The 21,746-nt window shown below is 51.3% G+C and overlaps 1 protein-coding gene across 6 annotated transcripts in view; it reads left to right on the top strand.

The window, feature by feature from the left end:
• Positions 1–21,746, top strand: part of JAKMIP1 (janus kinase and microtubule interacting protein 1) — a 159,608-nt gene that overhangs the window by 117,518 nt on the left and 20,344 nt on the right. For 4 of the 6 annotated variants that reach the window (XM_069594695.1, XM_069594696.1, XM_069594693.1 and 1 more), the window contains 5 exons: positions 4,534–4,662; positions 5,880–6,008; positions 7,347–7,430; positions 10,618–10,680; positions 12,626–13,032. In XM_069594695.1, coding sequence (XP_069450796.1) covers positions 4,534–4,662; positions 5,880–6,008; positions 7,347–7,430; positions 10,618–10,680; positions 12,626–12,799 — 579 coding nt within the window. In that variant the 3' untranslated portion in view covers positions 12,800–13,032. Of the gene's footprint in view, positions 1–4,533; positions 4,663–5,879; positions 6,009–7,346; positions 7,431–10,617; positions 10,681–12,625; positions 13,033–15,563; positions 15,666–16,401; positions 16,456–16,983; positions 17,353–21,746 lie in introns of those variants that run through there. The other 2 variants (XM_069594692.1, XM_069594691.1) reach the window with 2 other exon arrangements.

The following is a 21,746-nucleotide window of genomic DNA, read 5'->3' on the forward strand; positions in this document are numbered from 1 at the left end:
TGAGCACCTTTCTATATTCAGCATGTCAGTGGAGAAGGAATGTTTATTTTCCAGTCATAGTTGCCCAAACTGCATTTCAAGCGTTTGGGTTGGTTTATAGAAAGATGTCAGCAAGGCAAGGCTTTGGTGGCAAAAGAAAATCGAAGTCCGGAGAGGTGGGCCCTTTTCCATAGATGACGCATTTGGAGTGAGCAAAGATAGAAATCTTATGCTCCTGAAGTTATTTTTTCCTTAGGAATTTCCCAGGGAATTTTTGAATGATGGAGGCGCCAAAAAATCGACAGTTTCTATTGTGCTTGACTTTCTTTAAAAACCCCATTATGAGCTGAGGGTTTGAGAAACAGTATTTCCAGGTGATTTTCCTTTCATTCCTTGGAGTCTTGTATGTAATTTCGTGTATATGAACATGCAGTGGAAGGCAGGGTTGCTTGGTCTCCAGAGAAGACAGCCACCAGATTTTCACTTGAAACGTTAAGATGTCTTTTTTATTTTTAAAGCTTGTTTTTTTATTAATAAAGGCATAAATTTTGTGGTGCATTTTGGCTTCCCATATGATACAATCAATAAAAAAAACACAAAAAACTAACTCTCAGGAAACAAACCAACCCAACCCATATGTCACACAAGGTGGGGGTGACTTGTGGTGACCTTCCCACTGCCTTGGAATTTGTCTCCTTTGTGGTTATGGGATTATATATTTTTAATTTTTTAATTAGAGGAAAGTTGCTTTACCGTATTATGTTGGTTTCTGCCATACAGCAACGTGAATCAGTCCTAATTTTATATATATGTCCCCTCCCTCTGGAGCCTCCCTCCCCTCCCAGCCCTCCCGCCTAGGTCATCACAGAGTGTCAGGCTGGGCTCCCTGTGTTTTGCAGCAACTTCCCACTAAGTGTCTACTTTACACAGGACAGTGTGTATTGGTCAGTGCTCCTTCCTCAATTTGCTCCGCCCTCTCCTTCCCCTCCTGTGCTCATAAGTCAGTTCTCTGTATTATACTTTGAATGTCCTTGTGTGTTTCATCCCGCCTTCAGAGCTGTTTCTTCCTTCCCTCCCTGCAGCGTGCTTCCTCGGGTTCTGTCTCTGGAGCCACATGATACTTCAAGGCGCTCCACTGGGGTGTAGGGAGGTCAATTTTAAATGCACAGTTACAGCGTCTGTAGTTAATACCCCGCGTTGTTATTTGTCATTGTTTAGTCACTAAATCATATCCGACTCTTTTGCAACCCCATGGACTGTAGCTTGCTAGGCTCCTCTGTCCATGGGATTTTCCAGGCAAGAATACTGCGGTGGATTGCCATTATCTTCTCCAGGGGAGTCTTCCTGGCCCAGTGATCAAACTCCCATCTCCTGCTTCTCTTGCACTGCAGGCGGATTCTTTACCATTGAGCCACCTGGGAAGCCCAATACTCTGTTTTAGGGCTCAGTAATTCCCAGGTGGTAAAGAACCCGCCTGCCAGTGCACAAGACATAAGAGACATGGGTTCGATCCCTGGGTTGGGAAGATCCCCTGGAGGAGGGCATGGCAACCCACTCCAGTATTCTTGCCTGGAGAATCCGCATGGACAAAGGAGTCTGGTGGGCTTCCATCCTTAGGAGCACAAAGAATCAGACACAGCTGAAGTGACTTAGCATGCACGCAATTGAGTATTTAACTCTCAGTCCCACAAAGTTTCAAAAAGCAGGTCACCCTAGGTAATGGAGCACTGAGTCATCACCCGCCTAGAATAGTCTGCAATGCCTGCAGTTGGTGACCGCCGCCTGGCCTCGTGTCTTGGCCGTGTGGAGCCCGTGAGGCTTACTGTTTCCTGGGGCTGCATCCATGTGCCGGGCAGGGCCCTCGCTGCGTCACTGCTCACTGCTGATCAGCACAACAGGCCTGTCCCTGGAGGCCTTGCAGTTAGCAGTGTTTACAAGAAATAAGGTCAGCTGAGTGGCTTCCCAGAAAAACAAGGAGCCTGGGGCTCAGGTGAACCGCGTGTGTGCAGGGGAACTGAGTGCTATGAATGTGTCCACTGTCGAAGGTCATGGCCACGGCTCCCTGGAGGTGTGGCGTCTGGAGCATCGTTGACACAGACTCAGGGGGCATTTCTCAACCCAGGGGGCTGGGAGGGTGCCTTTGAGCATAGAATTGTCTCCTCCAACCTCCACTCAGAGAGGATTGCATTTGACATTGACGGAGTCTAGTAGGGACTCATGTTTCTACCTGATGGACTCACCTGGGGTGCACAGCCAGGTGGTTGCCCACCCATGCTGGCTGCAGGAGCGAAAGGAAGGGACACCACGTGCAAACCCAAAACTACTCGTGGGTGAACATTTGTTTACTGTTGAGTTCTTTGCAAATACTCATTGAGCAACCAGTATTTCTTGAGCGTGTCAGACCTTGGCATCAGCACAATGTATCTTATGTTAGGCAGTGATGAGCATTATGGAGAAAAATATAGGAAGAAGAACAGAGAGGCGGGGGAGGGGCTAGTTAAGACTTTGATGTGGTGGTCAGGGAAGTCTTTTGATAAGTTATGTTTGTGCAAAAACTGGAGGGAAGGGAAGGAGAGAGTCACGTGGGTTCTGGGGGACAGCATCTCGGCAGTGCAAAGGCCCTGTGGCAGGCATGTGGAAGGGGTGGAGGTGTGCTCGGCAGTGTGGCTGGAGCACAGTGGGGAGGAGGGGATGAGGCCAGAGCAGAGTGGGGGCAGGCGCAGGGCCTGTGGACCGCACTGTCGATGTTGGCCTCCACTTAAGTATAGTGCAGGGCCAGTGGGCTTTGAACAAAGGACCAACACAACAGGATTCTTGTTACAAAATAGTCCCTCTGGCCACCAGTTTATGGGACAAAGGCAGAAGCCGGAAGACCAGTAGTAAGTGGTGATGGTGGCTTGGACCACGAGGGAGGTGCTGGTTCGTGGAGGGTTCGATTGTGGGTTGAAGATCGAGCCAGCAGGGTTTCTCTCAGAGGTGTGGAGCATGGAGTGGAGAAAGGGGTTGGGTTTTGGCCTGAGGAACTGTGGAGGTGGAGCTGCCAGCGGTGAACACAGGTTAGTCTGAACATGGAGACAGCAGATTCGGGAGTGTTAGGTCAGTATTCTCCAGCCTCCCTGGGACTGTCGAGGAGGTGGCTGACGTGTGACCCTGGAGTTCAGGGGGCAGTACGTGCCCGACCTGTGCTAAATAAACAAAAAGCGTAAGGCAAAAGCGGTTTGCAGAAACACAAATGCCAAATGCGAGGCCATTGTGGGTGACAGCCGTGGCCGGGTGCCTCCCTCAAAGCCTCATGAGAGATGCTTAACTGTACAGGATGACAAAGGAGCCTCCCTAATCCTGTTAGTGGCACCAGCCACATTTTTCTGACATCTGGACCCAAGAGCTTGTACACAAGCATTGGCTCTGACAGAGTGGGAGGTGCCTGAGCATGTAGGGAGCACCTCTGTGTGATGATCGGTGGGGAGGGACCTCTGGGAGAACCTGGTTCAGATTAACGAGTGGGAGCCTGGAGCTTGGCTCTGATTTAGGTATGGTTCTTTCTTCATGGTCAAGAGCATCCACTGATGTGTAAAAACAAAAATCCTTCTCAGGGGCTATTTAAGCGGGGAAGAAAGCCAGTGTTTCTAGGACAAGGGATGTTGATCTGGTGATTGTGGGTTGGTGTCTGAGGTCCCAAGGGACTGAAGCTCTTTGGGTCAGGGACCAGGCCTGGTTTTGATCGGTTGTGGTCCCCCAGGCCCCACCCAGGATCTGACCCATAGAAGGCGCTCAGTCAGGTGTTCACTTAAGGAATGAATGAGTAAGTGAGTGAATGAAACCCCATCTCTTGTGATATTTGGGGTGAGAGAGTGCTGGACAGGGTAGCTGGAAGCCCAGCACACAGAGCCTCAGAACTGCCTCTGAATCTGAGTACTGGGTGTATATGGGTCCATTAGGCCATTCCTTCTAATTTTGTAAGTGTGCTTGTTAAAATAAACTAAAATTGCCTCTTGGGGCACGTCTGGTGAGGACCTGGGCCCCCTGCCCCCCAACTTGCCCAGCCAGTCAGAACCCCAGGTCCACCTGTGGACACTCTGCCCCTTTCTCCATTCCGTGTCTGACCTAGAGCCCGACATCACACGTGGCCTGCCCCTGCGCTCCCCTCCCCAACTCAGTATAGCAAGGATGCTACTCACCACGTGTTACCATGCTGGGCACGTTGCTCAGTGACCTCACTTTGTGCTCAGGGGTGAGGTGGGGGTCCTGTGTCCCTCTGATGGAGAGGGAAGCTGGCTCTCAGACAGGCTATGTGGTTCCCTTGCAAAAAGGTCATCAGCTCGTGAGCCTGGAGCCAGGGCCGGGCCAGCACCCTCTGCGGCCACCCTCCACCCTCTGACCACCTCTGGCCTCCTCCTTCCCCCTCAGCAGTCATGACCCCCCCACCTCCCCTCTCCTGGGATGCCCCAGTGGCCCTGATGCGCACTGTCGCCCCTCTGCCCACGGATGACGGGGTGGGGGTATCGAGGCGACTCTTGAGTCCCTCTCTCATGCTGTGCAAATTGCCTTTCACAGAAGCATGTTGTGGAGACATTTTTTGGATTTGACGAGGAGTCTGTGGACTCGGAAACGCTGTCAGAGACGTCCTGCAACACGGACAGGACGGACAGGGCTCCGGCCACACCCGAGGAGGACTTGGATGATGTAAGCGGGCCTCACCCCCGGGTGCTTGTAAGGGGGTGCCTCCCGCCTCACCTGGCCTCTGTAGCCGCACTCCCTCCCTGTGAGACGAACCTCACAGGACCTGTGTGGTCACAGCCTGTGGCCAGGGAGGGTGGTCCCCACTTTGATGGGTTCTGAGAATGGTGATGCCGGGGTGCCTGCAGCCTGGGGGGGACCCTTTCCCTTCCCAGCATAGATTTCACACCAGAGACCTGTAGCCACGGCAGTGCCACTCGCCCTTTGTCATTAAAACTGCTGTGTGGTGGTCTGCCCCTCACCACCCCCCAGGGTTGTACACACACACACACACACACACACACACACACGCACACACACACACACACCTGTGTATATAAAGATGGCGTGTCACTGTAGGAGAGGATGCCAGCAGCACAGAAAAGAGCAGAGGGAAGCCCAGCTGGAGCCTCTCACCCTGGCTCCTCTCTCTCACGCTTTCCTGACCCTCTGTCTCCATACATCCACCTTCCTGTCCTCTGCTCCAGAGAGCCTGAGTCACACAGCAGCAAAGAGCAGCCCCCTTCTCCCCACCCCGCCCGAGTCACACAGCAGCAAAGAGCAGCCCCCGTCTCCCCACCCTGCCCCACCCGCTGGGATTCATTCAGGAAACCCCAGTCAAATACGATCTCGTCGGACACACACTTTTTGATTTGCCCTTTTCACCAAGAATGTGTAACAGGCATCTTTCAGCACCAGATGCTGTGTTAGTCATCATCCTCCATCTGGAGTGGACCTTCACAGATCCGTACGTGCGTCCAGCCTATCAGGCTCCTGATGAGAGGTGTTACGGGGATTCCAACTTTTCACAACTGCAGTGATGCTCTTTGGGTGGTTGTCTCCTTAGGAGAAATCCCCAGAATGAGACCTGCGGGGTGGGAGGGGCGCCTTTTACCACATAGACGCACACCGTGCAGTCGGGACTGGCTCACCCTTGTTCCCCTGCACACAATTCAGTGATTCCCGGGGTTCAGGGAGCTCCGGGGAAGATGGCAGAGAAGGCATCTTCTCTCCAGCGCTCTCTCCAGAGCCCTCCAGTTAGGTCCTGGCTGTGGCCGGTCTGCTAAGTAACAGCTGGCAGCAGTCGTGACATCTGCACATTGTCTTTGCCTGACTTGACCCCGGCACCACCGTTCACATCAAGTCACGGGCTTCCTCACACTTTTCTCTTCCATGATGTGAAGACAACAACCCGAGAAGAGGCTGACCTGAGGTTCTGCCAGCTGACCAGGGAGTACCAGGCTCTGCAGCGAGCCTACGCCCTGCTTCAGGAGCAGGTGGGCGGGACACTGGACGCCGAGCGAGAGGCCCGGGTAGGTGCTGGGGGGAGGCGTTGAGGGGTCGGACAGAGGCTGGGTGTCCCTTGCATGCCCTTGCCAGCAGCCGGATTCTGTTGAGAGGGGATGGGGGTTGCCTGGCAGCCCCCACTGTGGTGACGTTGCAGCATTTGGCAAATCCAGCGGGAGCTACCTGCTCGTCCTTAGTGCGGGAGCAGCATTTGCAGAAGAGATGCTGCTGTCTCAGTGTCCTGTGCCCCTTCCGCTGGCAAGAAGGGTTTCAGAAGTTTGACTCAGTGATGAAATCAGACTCACTGTGAAACAGACATCTCTCTTTCCTGGCTGAAAAACCTCCAAGAATGTTCCTAAGGCGCACAGGCAGGGCTGCCCGGTTGCTCAAAGCCCACCCAGCGCTTTCTCTGGTCCCTGCTGGCCACCCAGGTCTGGACCATACCAGCCCTTGTGGCTGGGCTGACCTCCACCTTCCAGTAATGTCCACTCACTGGCCATTAGCCCATCTTTAGGAGTCGCACAGACCAGTCTGAAGGCACACACCCGTTTCATTCCCACAACAGCCCCATGAGGTAAAGGGTGGCAAATGAGGCTGTGGAGGGAAGCTCCTCAGCCACAATAGTGTCAGCCTGTAATCTGTAGGTCAGAGGAAGTACACTGCTGGAGGTGGTTTGGACTGAAGCATGGATTTCTTATTTAAAAAACTTCACCTCCTTGCACCATTCAAAAGCTGAGAGATTTCACGTAGAAATCCGGGTTCCTGGCTTCTCTTGAGAGCTCAGAGCCTCTGGCAGCACCAGTCTTCCCATTCCGTGTAGTCACCTTTGGCTGCAGCTGCTGAGTGGCAGCGCCCCCCCTGAGTTGAGACATGTGCCCCTGGTTTGCCACAGTCCCCACCACTCCCTAGTACCCCTCACCCAGGTGGTCTCTCTTATTTATACTACCCGCCTGGTCCTCGGGGTATCTGGTTTTCAGCCCTCGCTGTCGGTGACAGCTTTGTCAGGAGTTGGGCTGAGCAAGGGTGAAAGTGTGGCTGGCGTTGGTGGTATGGCCACGGCACTGGATCAGGAAGCTGGGCTGGGAGCTGACGTGCTGGCCCCTCACTTGCCCTCGTGTAGAAGCTGGCCGCTTCTCCAGGCTGCAGGCTCGTCTCTCAACAGGGGTAGCGCTGACGGCCTCTCAAGGCCTTGCAGTTCTTCCGGGTGTCACACCCGTGGGTGACAGAGGAACCAGGCAGGCCAGTCGGCACCTGTGCTCCTAAAAAAAGGACCCGTTTCTCGGGACCGGATGCCACTTTGTCCTTTCCCCTTCTCTGTCATCGTCCGGGGGGACCTGCTGACTTCCTGGTCTTTTGCATTTCAGACTCGGGAACAGCTCCAAGCTGATCTGCTGAGGTGTCAGGCAAAAATCGAGGATCTGGAGAAGTTACTGGTTGAGAAGGGCCAGGTGAGCAGAAACGGTCACATGACCTGTAGCTCTTTGCATTTCTGTCCCCTTGGTGGTGTCACTGGGGGTCTTGTGCCCAAGGGGATGGTCTGTCAAGCTATATCATTTGCTCTGGAGATGTGAGAGAAAAAAAAAATGCTAGCAGAGTTCAGGCGGGACTATCCCAGCTCATCTGCCTCTTTACCAAGTTTTTAAAAATCCAACATGTTCTGAGAGTCTAACTTGGCTTTTTCTTTGTTTGCCAAGTGTACAAGAATAGGAGACAACTCCAAACATAAAGTGATCAGCAGAGTCTTTCTGACTTGAATCTGGAAGACACTGCCCATGAGGATTCAGCTGTGCAAATGAGCCTGCAGCCAGCTCTCAGTAATGGCAGAGGTGGCCTTGGGAGCCGGTCCAAAACTCTCCATGAGGCAGGAGAGCAGTGCAGACCATACACTGCAGCCAACAGGCCACAGGCCAGCCCTGCCCCTGACCTGTTGCACAGCCCTGGGGAAATTACATGATCTCTTGTGCCTCAGTTTCCTCATCTTTAAAATGGGGCTAATAATAGTACTTAAATAGGGAATGGGGGAGGAGGGAGACTCAACAGCAGCCTGGGTGGAGTCCAGGTGAAAGATGAGGCTGTTTTCACACTTCTGTCCTCACCTGCCATTCCCTCTTTCAGGCTGAGCTCACAGGTTGCAACTCGCCCAACCACAGTCTATGATTAAGTTAACCTCCCACCTGAGGCGCTAGGCCCTGTTTTGGGGCGTGCTCTGCCCCCAGTTCCTGCTAAATAATGGGGCCAGTCTGGGACAAAACACACGGCCATTCATTCAGCAAGCACTTTACCAGAGCCTTGCCCTGTGCTAGGCTCTGTGCTCGGCGTGTGGGATAATGTATCAGTTTGCTGCTGCTGCTGCTGCTGAGTCGCTTCAGTCGTGTCCGACTCTGTGCAACCCCAGAGACGGCAGCCCACCAGGCTCCGCCGTCCCTGGGATTCTCCAGGCAAGAACACTGGAGTGGGTTGCCATTTCCTTCTCCAATGCATGAAAGTGAAAAGTGAAAGTAAAGTCGCTCAGTCGTGTCCGACTTAGCGACCCCATGGACTGCAGCCTTCCAGGCTCTTCCGTCCATGGGGTTTTCCAGGCAAGAGTACTGGAGTGGGTTGCCATTGCCTCCTCAGTTTGCTATTGCTGCCTAAAAAGTCACCCCAAAACTGAGTTGTTTACAAATAACAGAAATTTTGTGTGCTTACAGTTCTGTGGGTCAGCAGTTTGGGTGGTTCTTCTGCTGGTCTCCCCTGGGGTCACTCTAGAGGCTTCATTTTGCAGGTGATTGGGGCTAGATGGCCCCAAATAACCTCACTGTCCTATCTTTGCATTAGTGCCAGCTGTTGGCTAGGCTCCCATGGTCTCTCGTCCTCAAGGAAGCTGGCTCCTTTAAGTAAAGGTCTTGGAGCAGGAAGAAAGGGCAGCCTCCAAAGCATAAGTATAGGCCATGCCTCTGCCTGCATCACATTGGTTAATATCCCAGTCACCAAAGAATGCTGCAGCCATACCCAGCGGTGAGTTTGCTCTTTGGGAGGAGCTGCAGAGTCACCTTGAAAAGGGGCAGAGCAATGGGAGGGACATTGCCAACAACCTCCCACAGGAGAAAAGATGAATGGACCCAGCTCTGGACTCAGCCTTGTGGGCCTGCATGTGTGTCTATCCTGGGAAGACACAGGGTGAGACACAATGGGTGGAAGCAAGGGAGGGAGAAAGTTCCCTCGTTTATGCCTTCATCCATCCCCTGGCATTTACTGAGCATCGGCTGTGTGCTGGGCACCGTGTTAGGTGCTAGAGATGCTGGTATAAGGACAGAATTAGCCCCCCGCCTCATGGAACATTCCTGGACAGAACTTGTCCAGACAAAGATGTGGTTAGGCAGAGGGTCTCAGATGAGCAGAAGTGTGTTACTGTGATGACACCAGGTCCACAGGCACATCCATGGGGGTGTGGCCTGGACACTCGCCCTTGAGCCTAAGAGAGCAAGCCTGGGAAGGGTCTGCTAGGACCAGCTCAGTTGTGCTTCAGGTGTTTTTCTGTCAGTGATAACAGATGTTCAGTTAAGTCACTCAGTTGTGTCCAACTTTTTGCAGCCCCATGGACTGCAGCACACCAGGCTTCCCTGTCCATCACCAACTCCCAGAGCTTGCTCGAACTCATGTCCATTGAGTCAGTGATGCCATCCAACCATCTCATCCTCTGTCTTCCTCTTCTCTTCCTGCCTTCAGTCTTTCCTAGCATCAGGATCTTTCCTAAAGAGTCGGTTCTTCACATCAGGTGACCAAAGTATTGGAGCTTCAGCTTCAGCATCAGTCCTTCCAAGGAATATTCAGGACTGATTTCCTTTAGGATGGACTGGTTGGATCTCCTTGCTGTCCAAGGGACTCTCAAGAGTCTTCTCCAACATCACAGCTCAAAAGCATCAGTTCTTTGGTGCTCAGCTTTCTTTATGGCCCAACTCTCACATCCATACATGACTACTAGAAAAACCAGTAGCTTTGACACAGATGAGCTCCCTGAAATTTAGGGAACATGAATGGAGGAGGAATGCACTGCAGACCTGCCAATTCTCTTTTTCAGGATTAAACGTTTAGAGCAGTGGTCCCCAACCTTTTTGGCACCAGGGACCAATTTTATGGAAGACAGTTTTCCCCCTGACCAAGGTGGGGGGGTGTTGGTTTCAGGATGATTCAGCACCTTCCATTTGTTGTGCTCTCTATTTCTAATCTGATTCACTAGAAAAGACCCTGATGCTGGGAAAGATTGAAGGTGGGAGGAGAAGGGGACGACAGAGAATGAGATGGTTGGATGGCATCACTGACTCGACAGACATAAGTTTGAGTAAGCTCTGGGAGTTGGTGATGGACAGGGAAGCCTGGCATGCTTCCATGGGGTTGCAAAGAGTCAGACACGACTGAGCGACTGGACTGACTGATTTCTAATCTAACACTTCCACTGATCTGACAAGAAGTCTGGTTCCCCTGCCCGGAGGTTGGGGACCCCTGGTTTAGAGGGACAATGAGATCATTCTAACTGCTCTCCTTCTCTCTGGCCTTTTCATAGAAAGGTTCTTATGAAGTCACCTTTCCCACTGATGCTTTGTTACTTAGCTGTCTGCTTCAATGAGTATGAACATATTTAGTACTTTTCCTTAGGATTCCAAATGGGTTGAAGAGAAGCAGCTACTCATCAGAACAAACCAAGACTTGCTGGAAAAGGTACGTGGCACCAACACCCTGAGCTCTGCCCCAGGGGATCATGGAGCCCGAGGCCTGCTCCGGCCGCCGGAGTCTCACCCATGCCCGTCCTGAGGGCTCCTACCCACTGGTCCTGTCTCTGTCCTCTGGGTCGGGGCCCACAGAGCTGGTTTGCAGACATGGTGAGGCCTGCCAGCCCCCCTTATGCTGGGCTTCCAAGCCGCCTCTGCCATTGCCTTGGATTCCAGACCACTCCCCACCCCCCCCCCCACCCCCACCACCTGCTCCCCAGGCAGGGGTCAGTGGGCAGATCCTCGGGCAGTCATGGTCCAGTTCATCGACTGGAGGCCGTGGTGCTGGCAGAGCCAAGCTTGTCCTTCCCTCTGTGGTCATGGAACTTGTAGGGAATCAGCTTAAGTGGTAAATCTAATGCTTTGGGACGAGACCTCAGCTTCATCTTTTTCTTATTTGTGAACAATTCAGTGATGATTATTTTTTCTTTTTAGTAAATTTACTGAGTTGTGCACCCAGCCCCACCATGCAATTTTTAGAACATTCTCAGCCTCCCGTAAAGATCCCTCTTGCTCCCTTTGTAGTCACCCCTGTCTCTCACCCCGCAGCCCCTGGAAACCTCCTTTCTGTCCCAGCGGATTTGCTTGTTCTGCACCTTCTGTGCTGGTGGGAGTGGACTGTGTTAGACCTTAGCTTCTAAACATCCTCAAATGTCCCAACCGGACAAGCCCAGCCTTGCCCCCTTGGGGGGCGGCGGGGTCCTGTCCCAGCTCTGTACTGACCTGTCCTGTGGCCATTCATTGTCCCATGTCCCTCCACAGCATCTGGGGCATTGGGACAGAGCTGGTCATTTCCTGTGAGGCAGCTGCAGGCTTTGGGAGAGATTTCGGATCCCTGGTCCTTCTGGCTAAATTCTGAGAGGCCCGGAAAACTCTTATGCTGTTTCCAGATGTCCCCCTGGGGGCAGTACCGCCCCATTAGAGGTGGGGAGGCAGGAGTAAAGGTGACCAAGACCCACCAGTGAAAGTGGAAGTCGCTCAGTCGTGTCCCACTCTTGGCGACTCCATGACCGCACAGCCCATGGAATCCTCCAGGCCAGAATATTGGAAGTGGGTAGCCTTTCCCTTCTCCAGGGGATCATCCCAACCCAGGGATCAAACCCAGGTCTCCTGCATTGTGGGCAGATTGTTTACCATCTGAGCCACCCGGGTAGCCCAAGAAGACTGGAGTGGGTAGCCTATCCCTTCTCCAGCAGATCCTCCCGACCTAGGAATCAAACTGGGGTCTCCTGCTTTGCAGGTGGATTCTTTACCAACTGAACCATCAGGACCTTCATTACCATGCATTGTCTGGGTCCTCACTGCAGGCTGCCAAGTGGTGGCTGCTGTGTACCTCTGTGTCATCCAAGGAGCTACATAGCTGGCCCAGAGTCTCCCAGTGGGTTTGGGACCCAGGCAGCCCCACTTCCCAGACTTTCAGATCTCCTACTCATCAGAGCCCTCTGGGGAGTCCAGGGCACCTTCCTACTGCAACTAGCCAGACCCTGGGTGGACTGACTTTGGGAGATTGGGATAGAAGGAATTCAGACAGGCTTGGGGATCACTGTTGCTTCCCCAGGACTGACCTTTGGGAAGGGACTCAACTGCTCTGTGGCTTAGTTTCTCCACCATTCGTGTAGTCAGCAAATACCTGGCCCCCATGCCCGGCCAAGCTTGGGCTGCAGGGACGAAGCAGGCACAGCCTCTGATCTGGGCCATCCCAGTCCCTGGAGCAGAAAGGGCCCACCTTGCACACCCACTGAGACCCTCCCCTTCCTACCCTACCCCTGGTGATGGCCCCTGTGTCCCCAGGTCAACAACCCCGGGGGTCCGTGATACGGGGTGATACGTTCTCACGGCCCCTGATGAGAAACAGTGCTTCTCCCGCCATTAACCTGCAGGTGTCTCTGGTCTAGATTTACAGGCTGGAAATGGAAGAGAACCAGCTGAAGAATGAAATGCAAGACGCAAAGGATCAGAACGAGCTGTTAGAATTCAGAGTGCTAGAACTCGAAGTAAGAGACTCTATCTGTTGTAAACTCTCAAACGGAGCAGACATTCTCTTTGAGCCCAAACTGAAATTCATGTAAAGTCCCAGATGTTTTTCAAGCATGTGTAAGGGGACGTGTGACACTTGTTTTCTTTTCTTTCTTTCTTTTTCTTTTTCTTTTTTTTTTTTAAATCTGTACATTGAGAATAATTTCACTGCCTTAATATGTTCTGAAGAGAATGCTCACCGAAGTCCTTGGACATGTACCAGAGCTAATCTATTTATTGCCTACGGCTTGTTTTTTGCACTTAATAAAATAATTTGTTTTTGCAATATTTTGCCTTTTTTATTTGTGTTTCATTTCCATAACTACTTCTTTCCTGCATGCATAGTCACCTGGTATGCCTTCTGCAAACGCGGACAGAAGCACTGTTGCAATTGATAACACACCTTTTTAAAGTGACCTTGCATGCATGAATCTCACCTTTTCAAAGAGCGGGGTCTGACCTGGCCTGCGGCTGACTCCATAATGTGTTTACTGCTAGTTTGGCCTGTTTTCTCTTTGCCAAGGTAAACACAAGGTAAGTAAACAGGGTAAGAGGAGGTATTTGCAATAGGTAGTTGAGAAAGCTTGTAACATTACTCCAACTCCTTGACGCAGTGAGCACCAACTTGGGCATCGCGAGCAATACTGGACTAAATATATCTGTAACTCAGACTGCAACTCAGAATGATTCCCTTAGCGTGAAGGGAGATTGACTGTTGTCCACAGGTAGAAATCCTGTTGCAAACCTTCAGTGACTTCCCAGATACACAGAGCTGGATCCAGGCTGAGGACATGGATGGGTTTATTGCTTCCACCTGGAACCCTGCCTCAGCTATGTTACTGTGTTGCCTTGCTACCACCTGACTTCATAATCCTTTTTCGTTTGTTTGTTTCCATTTCAAACGCATCTACGTGTGACACATCGCCGGAGTTTGTGTCTGGTTTTCTCTAAGCATCTGTGGTGACACAGCTGTCCTTTCCCTCGGCTGAAGCCTTTGCATGTCCTGAATCCTCGGTAAAAGTGAGCTCCTTAGCGATGTTGGTGTCTCTCAGATTTCGTTTTCTCCTCTCCGCTGCAGTTAAAATTCTGCTTTCTCTAGAACAGGGCTTCCCTATGGCTCAGCTGGTAAAGAATCCCCCTGCAATGCGGGAAACCTGGGTTCAATCCCTGGGTTGGGAAGATCCCCTGGAGAAGGGAAAGGCTACCCACTCCAGTATTCTGGCCTGGAGAATCCCATGGAATCGTCCATGGAGTCGCAAAGAGTCGGACCCGACTGAGCCACTTTCACTTCACTTCCCTTCCCTCGGGCATCTCATCCTGTACTCTGTTGTGCTAGCGTGGACCACGGCCTGCCTGTCTCAGAGCCAGGTGTTGCCGTGTGATTCAGCTCTTGTCTAAACATAAACCGAGTCCTTCGTTCAGGCAGCAGCAGGAGAAGTTAAGAAGGATTATGGTGAATACTTCTACCACTGTCAGAAAACCTTTCACGGCTCTTTGCTACCCGCCATTTCTCATGAGAATTCCATAAGCATTGGCACTTTTCTAGAACTTTCAAGCGTTTCCACCATCCTTTGGAGGAGTCATTAGAAATCAGTTTTCTGACTTTCATTCATATAAAACATGAGCTTTCTTATGTCAGCTCTTCTATGGAGACCCCCTGTAAGTAAGTATTACAGGTAGAAGAGACATCTATAGCACGGAACCACTGTGAATGTGGCTGTTCTAGTCTAATGAGGGAAATAAGGTTTTCTATCTAAACTGTTTCAAACCAGGTTAGCCAGATTGGGGCTTCGTGGAAATTAACTGAATTAATGGCCCCGCCCTCCCCCTCTCCTTTAGAGGATCTGCTTAGGGACCTGCCATCCAGGGCTGCCTTGACTACATTTCTTAGTTAACGGCTAAAGTAACTCTTTGGTTCTGTGGCTCGATTCTGCAGCTGTGGTCCAAAGCAAGCTTACTGACTCTAATTTTGAGGAAATAAAAGCAGTTTGATTTCAAGGTATCATTTGGCGAGGCCTTGGCTGCTGGCTGACCTGTCCATTGCTCGGGGTTTAAAGACAGCTCTGTGTAGGAAATGCATTTGAGACCAAAGCACTGTTTTGCTGCTGTCCTTTATTTCTGTAAGTAATTGGGCATCTCAGTTCCTTTTTAAAAATCTGTCGCTTTACCTATGATTAATGTACTACTTCTGGGAAAATGCTTGCTCTCCTTTCTTAGTAGTTGAGATTTGACTTATCACTATAAGGCAAGGGTAGAATGATCATTGTAAGGTTAGCGCAGATCAGAAAAAAAATTTGTGAACAAAGTCAGAAGATCGTATTGAAAAAGATACGAAGCCAGGGTCTGGGGTCTGGCCTTGTCACTCAATCTCATGGGACCTGGGAGGGGTCCTGTCTCACAGCCTCCTTCTCTCTGTCCACAAAACGGAAGCGTTCACAGCTGCCTCCTGGGGTTATATGACGATGAAGTGAGCTAACAATGACTTCTATTGAAATTTCCCGCGATTGTTCTTCATCAAGTATTTAATGATGATTGTGTGACTTCTTGGGCTTTGATCAACAGGTCCACTCAGGACACTCTGCTAAACATTTCTTCCCAGCTGACTAGGTTAAGAAGTAACCCAGTGTCCGCAGGGGATCCGCTGCGGGGCAGACAGGACAGCGTCTCCACCACGGACGAGACCGTAGCCTGAGTGTGCCCTTACTAGGAACAACTTTGCCAACTGGAATTCCTTGTTTTTTTGCTGAATAACGTGGGAAAATGACGTGGTGAAATAATACAATAAAGTTCTGTTTTTAAACCAAATCTTTTCCCCAGGAGAGAGAGCGGAGGTCGCCAGCATTTAACCTCCAAATCACCACCTTTCCCGAGAACAACAGCAGCGCCCTCCAGCTGTTCTGTCGCCAGGAAGGAGTTAAGGTAGCGTGCCTGGGGGGGTGCCCCCACTCTGTTACGGCCATGGCCCGCTCGCCCGAATGCCAGGCTCAGCTGGAAAGGGGGTTGTGTGCCTGTGCCAGGGCTAGAATTGATTTTAATAAGATACCCCCTGTCGCTCCACTCTGTTTTGAAAGTCAGAGTTTATTACTCCAGGTGGGTCACCAAATTTGTATTCACGTTAAAAAGAGCAGAGCCATGGGATACAGGCTTGAAAGCAAACCCACCTTGGCCACTTCCTGGCTCTGGCCGAGAGCCTGTCTGACCCTCAGTCTCTTCATTTAGGAGATCTGAGTGGCAACACCCACCCCGTGAAAGGGGTGTGACAGTTTTTAAGCTAGATAATGAACCTGAAGACTCAGTGAAGTGCTCAGAGCATGCTGAGTGTTCTAGATTCGGGAGCTGGTGTGGTTCTCACAACCCTTGGCCGTGACCCTGGAATCCTAGGCCCGCGGGCACAGAGAGGTCCTTTCGACCTACAGGATCCCATGAGAATTTCTAGAAAGCAGTGTTTGTGCTGGTGTAAAACTCAGCCAATACACAGCAGTTAGCAGCCCTCTCTGCTTGAAGGGACCACCAAGAATAACTCTCCGCCCGGCCTTATATACTAAGAGCCAAGGAAGGGAATGGTGTCTTACAAGGAGTGAGGGCTGTGGCCCCAGAGATTGGTGTGGATGGCCTTTGTAGCTCACACAAAATGAACGTTGGACATCTTTTCCAGGATGTGAATATTTCTGACCTTATGAAGAAATTAGATATCCTTGGCGATAACGGGGTAACTATGAGCGATCGGTTTCCGGTTTCGTGTCCTTGTTTTGATTCGGGTGTACTCTGTTGTGGCTTTTGTTTCCGTTTTTGTTTTAATTTCTTCCTGATTTAAGAGATCGACTAAGTACAATGTAAGGCTTTTGTATGGCCATGTTCCTGCGTGGGTGGCTGGGTCCGCATCCGTCAGAAGTGGGGTTCAGAAGTTAGGTCATCCTGACAGCGTGTGAGTAATGAGGGTTAAAAAGGCCTAAAAATAAATGCCCGGAAAGAAAGTGGAAGCACTCAAGATCTCTGAAATCCCAAAGTGAGACTTTTGCCTTCTTAAAAGACTGGGCTTGAGCGAGGCCCTGTTTCTAAAAGGCTCGGGGACGCTGTGTGAGGTGTCCCCACCCCCGAAGGGCCGGTCCTCAGACCTGTCACTTCTATGAGTTTGGGGCTGACCCTGGGGAGGCCGCTTTCAGAGTCGCGTAGGGCTGACTGTCTGCACGGGATGTGGGAGCAGTGTAAAACGCCCTTGCCCATTTTTGTGTTTTAGAATTTGAGAAATGAAGAACAGGTTGCAATAATCCAGGCTGGAACTGTGCTTGCCCTGTGTGAAAAGGTAGAGCCCAGCGGCATTTCTGTCCATACACCTTGTCCGAGCTTCCTGGCACCATACAAGAAACTGTACATTGGCGTCTCGCTTTGTTCTGGAAGCATGGTTCTGGTTTCCTGTCTGCGTTTGCATGCGCACGTGCACGCCTGTTCGTTTTCCAGGGGAAAGTCACTCATGCTTATGGTAGAAAGCTTAGAGACTGAGAAAGAAAATCAAACTCCCCTCGAGGAACCCCGTCTGCGACAGTTGGTTTTATTTCCTTCCACTTTTTCCCCCCGCGCCCCTTTTTTTTAAAAAAAAATAAACAAACTTTGGGGTCATACTTGACTATAGCTTTTAATCCTGCTTCATAAGCTTTCCCCGATGAGATCGAACGGCCTTGCATCATTCTACCTACAGCCACGCCCTCAGTTAAATATTCTTCCGCTGTTAACATAGTGGAGTATTTCTGCTCTTTTTTTTTTTACCTGTTTATCATCATGCAGCGATGAGCAAGCATCTTTAATCATAAGTTTCTATCTGTGTTTTAAAACACTTCCACAGGATAGATTCTAGAAGTGGGATCACTGGGCCGATGGGTAAGAGGGTTTTTAAGAGCTTTGACACTGTCCAGTCGTTTCCAGGAAAATGGTACCAAGTCGCCTTCTACATGAACCTGTTTCTTGTTCAGCAAGGCATATGTGGCCACTAAGAATTCTGCTGATAGGACAGGCAAAAATCATATGATGTCATTACTTTAATTTTCATTTGTTCAAGTGCTAGTGATAATGAATTTTTTGTGTATTATCCATTTTCTTGTTCCTTGAGAATTGTAATTACATTCCATTCTGTTCGTCATTCACTCATAGCTTCATTCAATCATGCCTTCATCTATTCACTTTTTTAATATGAATTTGGTCGTAATAATGGTTTTTCTTACTGACTTCTCTGTGAGGTTTACATGCCAAAGATAATAACTTTTGCCATATTTATTTTAAAAATACATTCCTGGTTTGCCTTTTACATTAATTTAGGGTGTTTTACGACATACCCGACTTTTCAATGTGGTCTTGTCTGTGGATCTTTCTCTTGTAAACACAAGTTAAATTTTAAAATGCTATTTTTATAATGATGAAGTCTTAATTATTTTCATCAGGATTCCTTCTGGAATCTTTGGGAGGACATTTAAAATGTAAATAGTTTTTTTTTTTCCCCCTGAGAACCTGTCCAGCCTTCCCTGTGCACAGGGCCTTAAATGTTGGCAACAGACTTACGGCAAAGCCTTGCTGAGGTCACACAGCTGGTAAGTGGGGATGCCCACGCCACTGTCACAGTCCCCTGGCTGAGTCTGTGTCCTCAGGTGAGCGGGGTGAGGAGGACTCACACCTGGCTGGCTGCTGGCCCCTCAGATCCAGGTGATGGTAGGTGACAGTGACATGGAATGCATTCCGAAAATATCCTCTCAAGAGGAGAGCCAAACGTGACAGTGTAGCCTCCTGGGGTCATGGAGAGAACCCGGCAAGCGCTTTCAGTTTATTCCATGTTCATTCCAACATGCACTACCCAGCACGCCTGAGGATGTGCCCAGGGCTCCCTTCTGGTTCCCCAGAGGCCCCTCCCAGGCTGGCTCTCAGCCCCACACCCGCTAACTGCAGGGGCTGCTGCAGGCCGGCCCCTCCATCTCCCTGAGCCCCTAGCCTTGCTGGTGAACGTCAGGACTCCAGGACACGGCACTTTTAACTGGGACCAGGCACCGCTGCCAAGCACCTGGGGCCAGGCTGGGTACTGGGAGGTGACCGATCGATGTATAAGGATGGTGAGCAAAGAGCAGGCAACACCAGGGACCAGGGTGGGGCTGGAGCAGTGGGCCCGGGGAGGGAGTCTCCCTCTCTTCTACCCCCCTGAGCCTCTTGGAGGGTGGCAGGCTGTCTGGAGTCCCCAGCCCTGCTGAGAACAGCCTCTGCCAGGTACCAAATTCTCCCACCTGTACCCTTCCCAATAAGCTCCTCCCCACATGCAGCAAACAGAGGTCTTTATAGACTCACAGCCTTGGCCCCACCTCAGACCTTCAGGGCTCCTCTACAGTTGTGCAAGGTGAGTGGCATAGATCCCTTGTACACTGAGAACATGGGGCCTGCCTGGCATGCGGCTGCTATCTACTTTGACCCTATCGCCCACTCCTTGCCCACCTATAGCAGCCCCTGCTGGTCGCTGACCATAGAGTCCCAAGTTGGACGGCCAGCACCATGCTCTGCTTCCTAAATGCAGAGACCTGTGCCAGGCGGCCTCGCCTACCAGCACCCTCTGACACCCCACAAGGGTGGCGGCAGGAGTGATGGGGGCCGGGTTGGCACAATACTCAGGACTGGTGCTTAGAAGTTGGACTCTGTGCCAGTGAGAGGGGCCCAGCTCCTCATTTGGGACAGTCCATGGAGACTGGACTTAGAGACAGATGTCCTCTCATTTTTTCAGGGACATGTCTCACTTTCTGTGCTGCTGTGATTGAAGACCCAGTGTTTGGGAGGTGCTGTGTCTCCCTCTCAGAGAAAATGGCGCTGAGCGCGCACAGCCAGAGGAAAAGTGGGTCAGTGGGACCCTGGAAGCACCTACAGGTCAGCCAGGATGCCCAAGTGTCCTGTTTGCCCGGGATGTGGGATTTCAGTGCTGAGACGGGGACAGTCCCAGGCAAACAGGGACAAGCTGGACACCCTGGAGCTGACAGGTGCTGTAGGAAAGCTGGCCGTGGGACCCAGAGCCCCGGTGACATCCTCAGCCAGCCCCCCTCAACCAAGTCATTGAAAATTGCCATTCAATTCTGGTATCCGACCAAACTGAGGTACACTTCAATTTTCTCTCTAAGAGCATGAAACCCCTTTCATAGCCTGTGAGTGAAGTCCCACTCAAACTAGTTTGCATGGCCCTGGGCATTCGGGTGCTGGTGCTAGGTGCTAAGTCGCTTCAGTCGTGTCTGACTCTTTGCGACCCCATGGACTGTAGCCCACCAGGCTCCTCTGTCCGTGGGATTCTCCAGGCAAGAATACTGGAGTGGGGCACCATTCCTCCTCCAGGAGATCTTCCCAACCCAGGGATCAAACCCATATCGCTTCTGTCCCCTGCACTGGCAGATGGACACCAGAGCCACCTGGGTGTGCAAATGGGGTCCTGCCTGGGAAGCTCACCCTTCTCCCATCACCACCTGGGGAAGCCCTTCTCCTCCTGGAAGGTCTGGCCCATCTCAGCACCCGCCAGACCCACCTCTGGTCAACGGAGTCCAAGATCAGGGGTGTTGCCTTGCTGCCTGCCACCCACCACCACACAGAGGCTGAGCAGAGAACACGGGATGTCCAGGGGCATACAAGCAATCACAAATCACTTCTCTGCTCCCACAAGGTCAAAATCAGTCAAAGATGGAAGTTTTTAAAAATCTGGGCTCTCACTGGTAACGACAGATTGGAGAAATGTGGCTTAGGCCACAGGCAGGTTTTCTAGTAGTTGGCCCAGAATCAAGGCCTTGGGACCCTTCTCTGAAAGGAGGGTTGGGTCTTCAAGGAGGAAGTTCCCCACCCCTGGGCTCTGAGACCAGAGTCCTGCACTGGTTGGCAAAGTGCCAACGGGGGGGTGGGGGAGAGGGCAGTATTCACTGGCCATGCCTACCATGAGAGGCCCTCTCCCCGTGCCCCGTGGGCTGTCTCACTTCTCCTTCAGTGTTTTGGGTGCAGCAGGTGCCATCCCCAAGCCTCTCCCTTCTGGAGGATGGCACAGCCCTGAACATCCAAGTTCCCTCCCAGAGCGAGGGCCCATAGACATCTGGTGGGACTCTGATATGAAATCCGTGCCCTCACATGCCCGGGTGCCCAGGGCCAGCACTTTCTGTCCTCACTTTACTCCCTCAGTGGGTGGAAAGGACCTGTCAAGTTTTTCTGTGTGTGTGCCTGTTGTGAGCGGGCTTCCCCGGTGGCTCAGCTGGTAAGGAATCCGCCTGCAACGCAGGAGACCCTGGTTTGATTCCTGGGTCAGGGAGATCCCCTGGAGAAGGGATAGGCTACCCACTCCAGTATTCACGGGCTTCCCTAGTAGCTCAGCTGGGAAAGAATCTGCCTGCAATGCAGGAGACCCTGGTTTGATTCTTGGGTCAGGGAGATCCTCTGGAGAAGAGATAGGCTACCCGCTCTAGTATGCTTGGGCTTCCCTGTTGGCTCAGACAGTAAAGAATCTGCCTACAGTGTGGGAGATCTGGGTTCCATCTCTGGGTCAGGAAGATCCCCTGGAGAAGAGCATGGCAACTCACTCCGATATTCTTGCCTGGAAAATCCCCATGGACAGAGGAACCTGGCACGCTACAGTCCATGGGGTCAGAAAGAGTTGGACATGACTAAGTGACTAAGTACAGACAGCTAATATACAAAGCAAAATGTTTTAGGGTTTTTTTTTTTGAATGCATAATGTGCATAGCAAATCTTTTTTCTTAGCAATAAGAAAAAAACTAGGCATCATATTCTATAAAAGCGAAGAGCAGCTTGTTGTAAGGGTTCGAAACTGGACTCTCTTTCCATTTTAGTTTATTCATTTTATGATTGCTTGCCTTAGGATAGTACAAAGAAAGTGTTTTTCATTCCTTGTCAAAAATATGTTTCCCAGTTTCTAAGACACTGCACACCCACTCAGCCTAGTCTAAGGAAATGCTGTGTTGGGCACCTGCTCCCATGGCTGCCTCTGTAGCCACC

The sequence above is a fragment of the Ovis canadensis genome, chromosome 6, assembly GCF_042477335.2.
Source record: "Ovis canadensis isolate MfBH-ARS-UI-01 breed Bighorn chromosome 6, ARS-UI_OviCan_v2, whole genome shotgun sequence".
NCBI classification, from domain to species: Eukaryota; Metazoa; Chordata; class Mammalia; order Artiodactyla; family Bovidae; genus Ovis; species Ovis canadensis.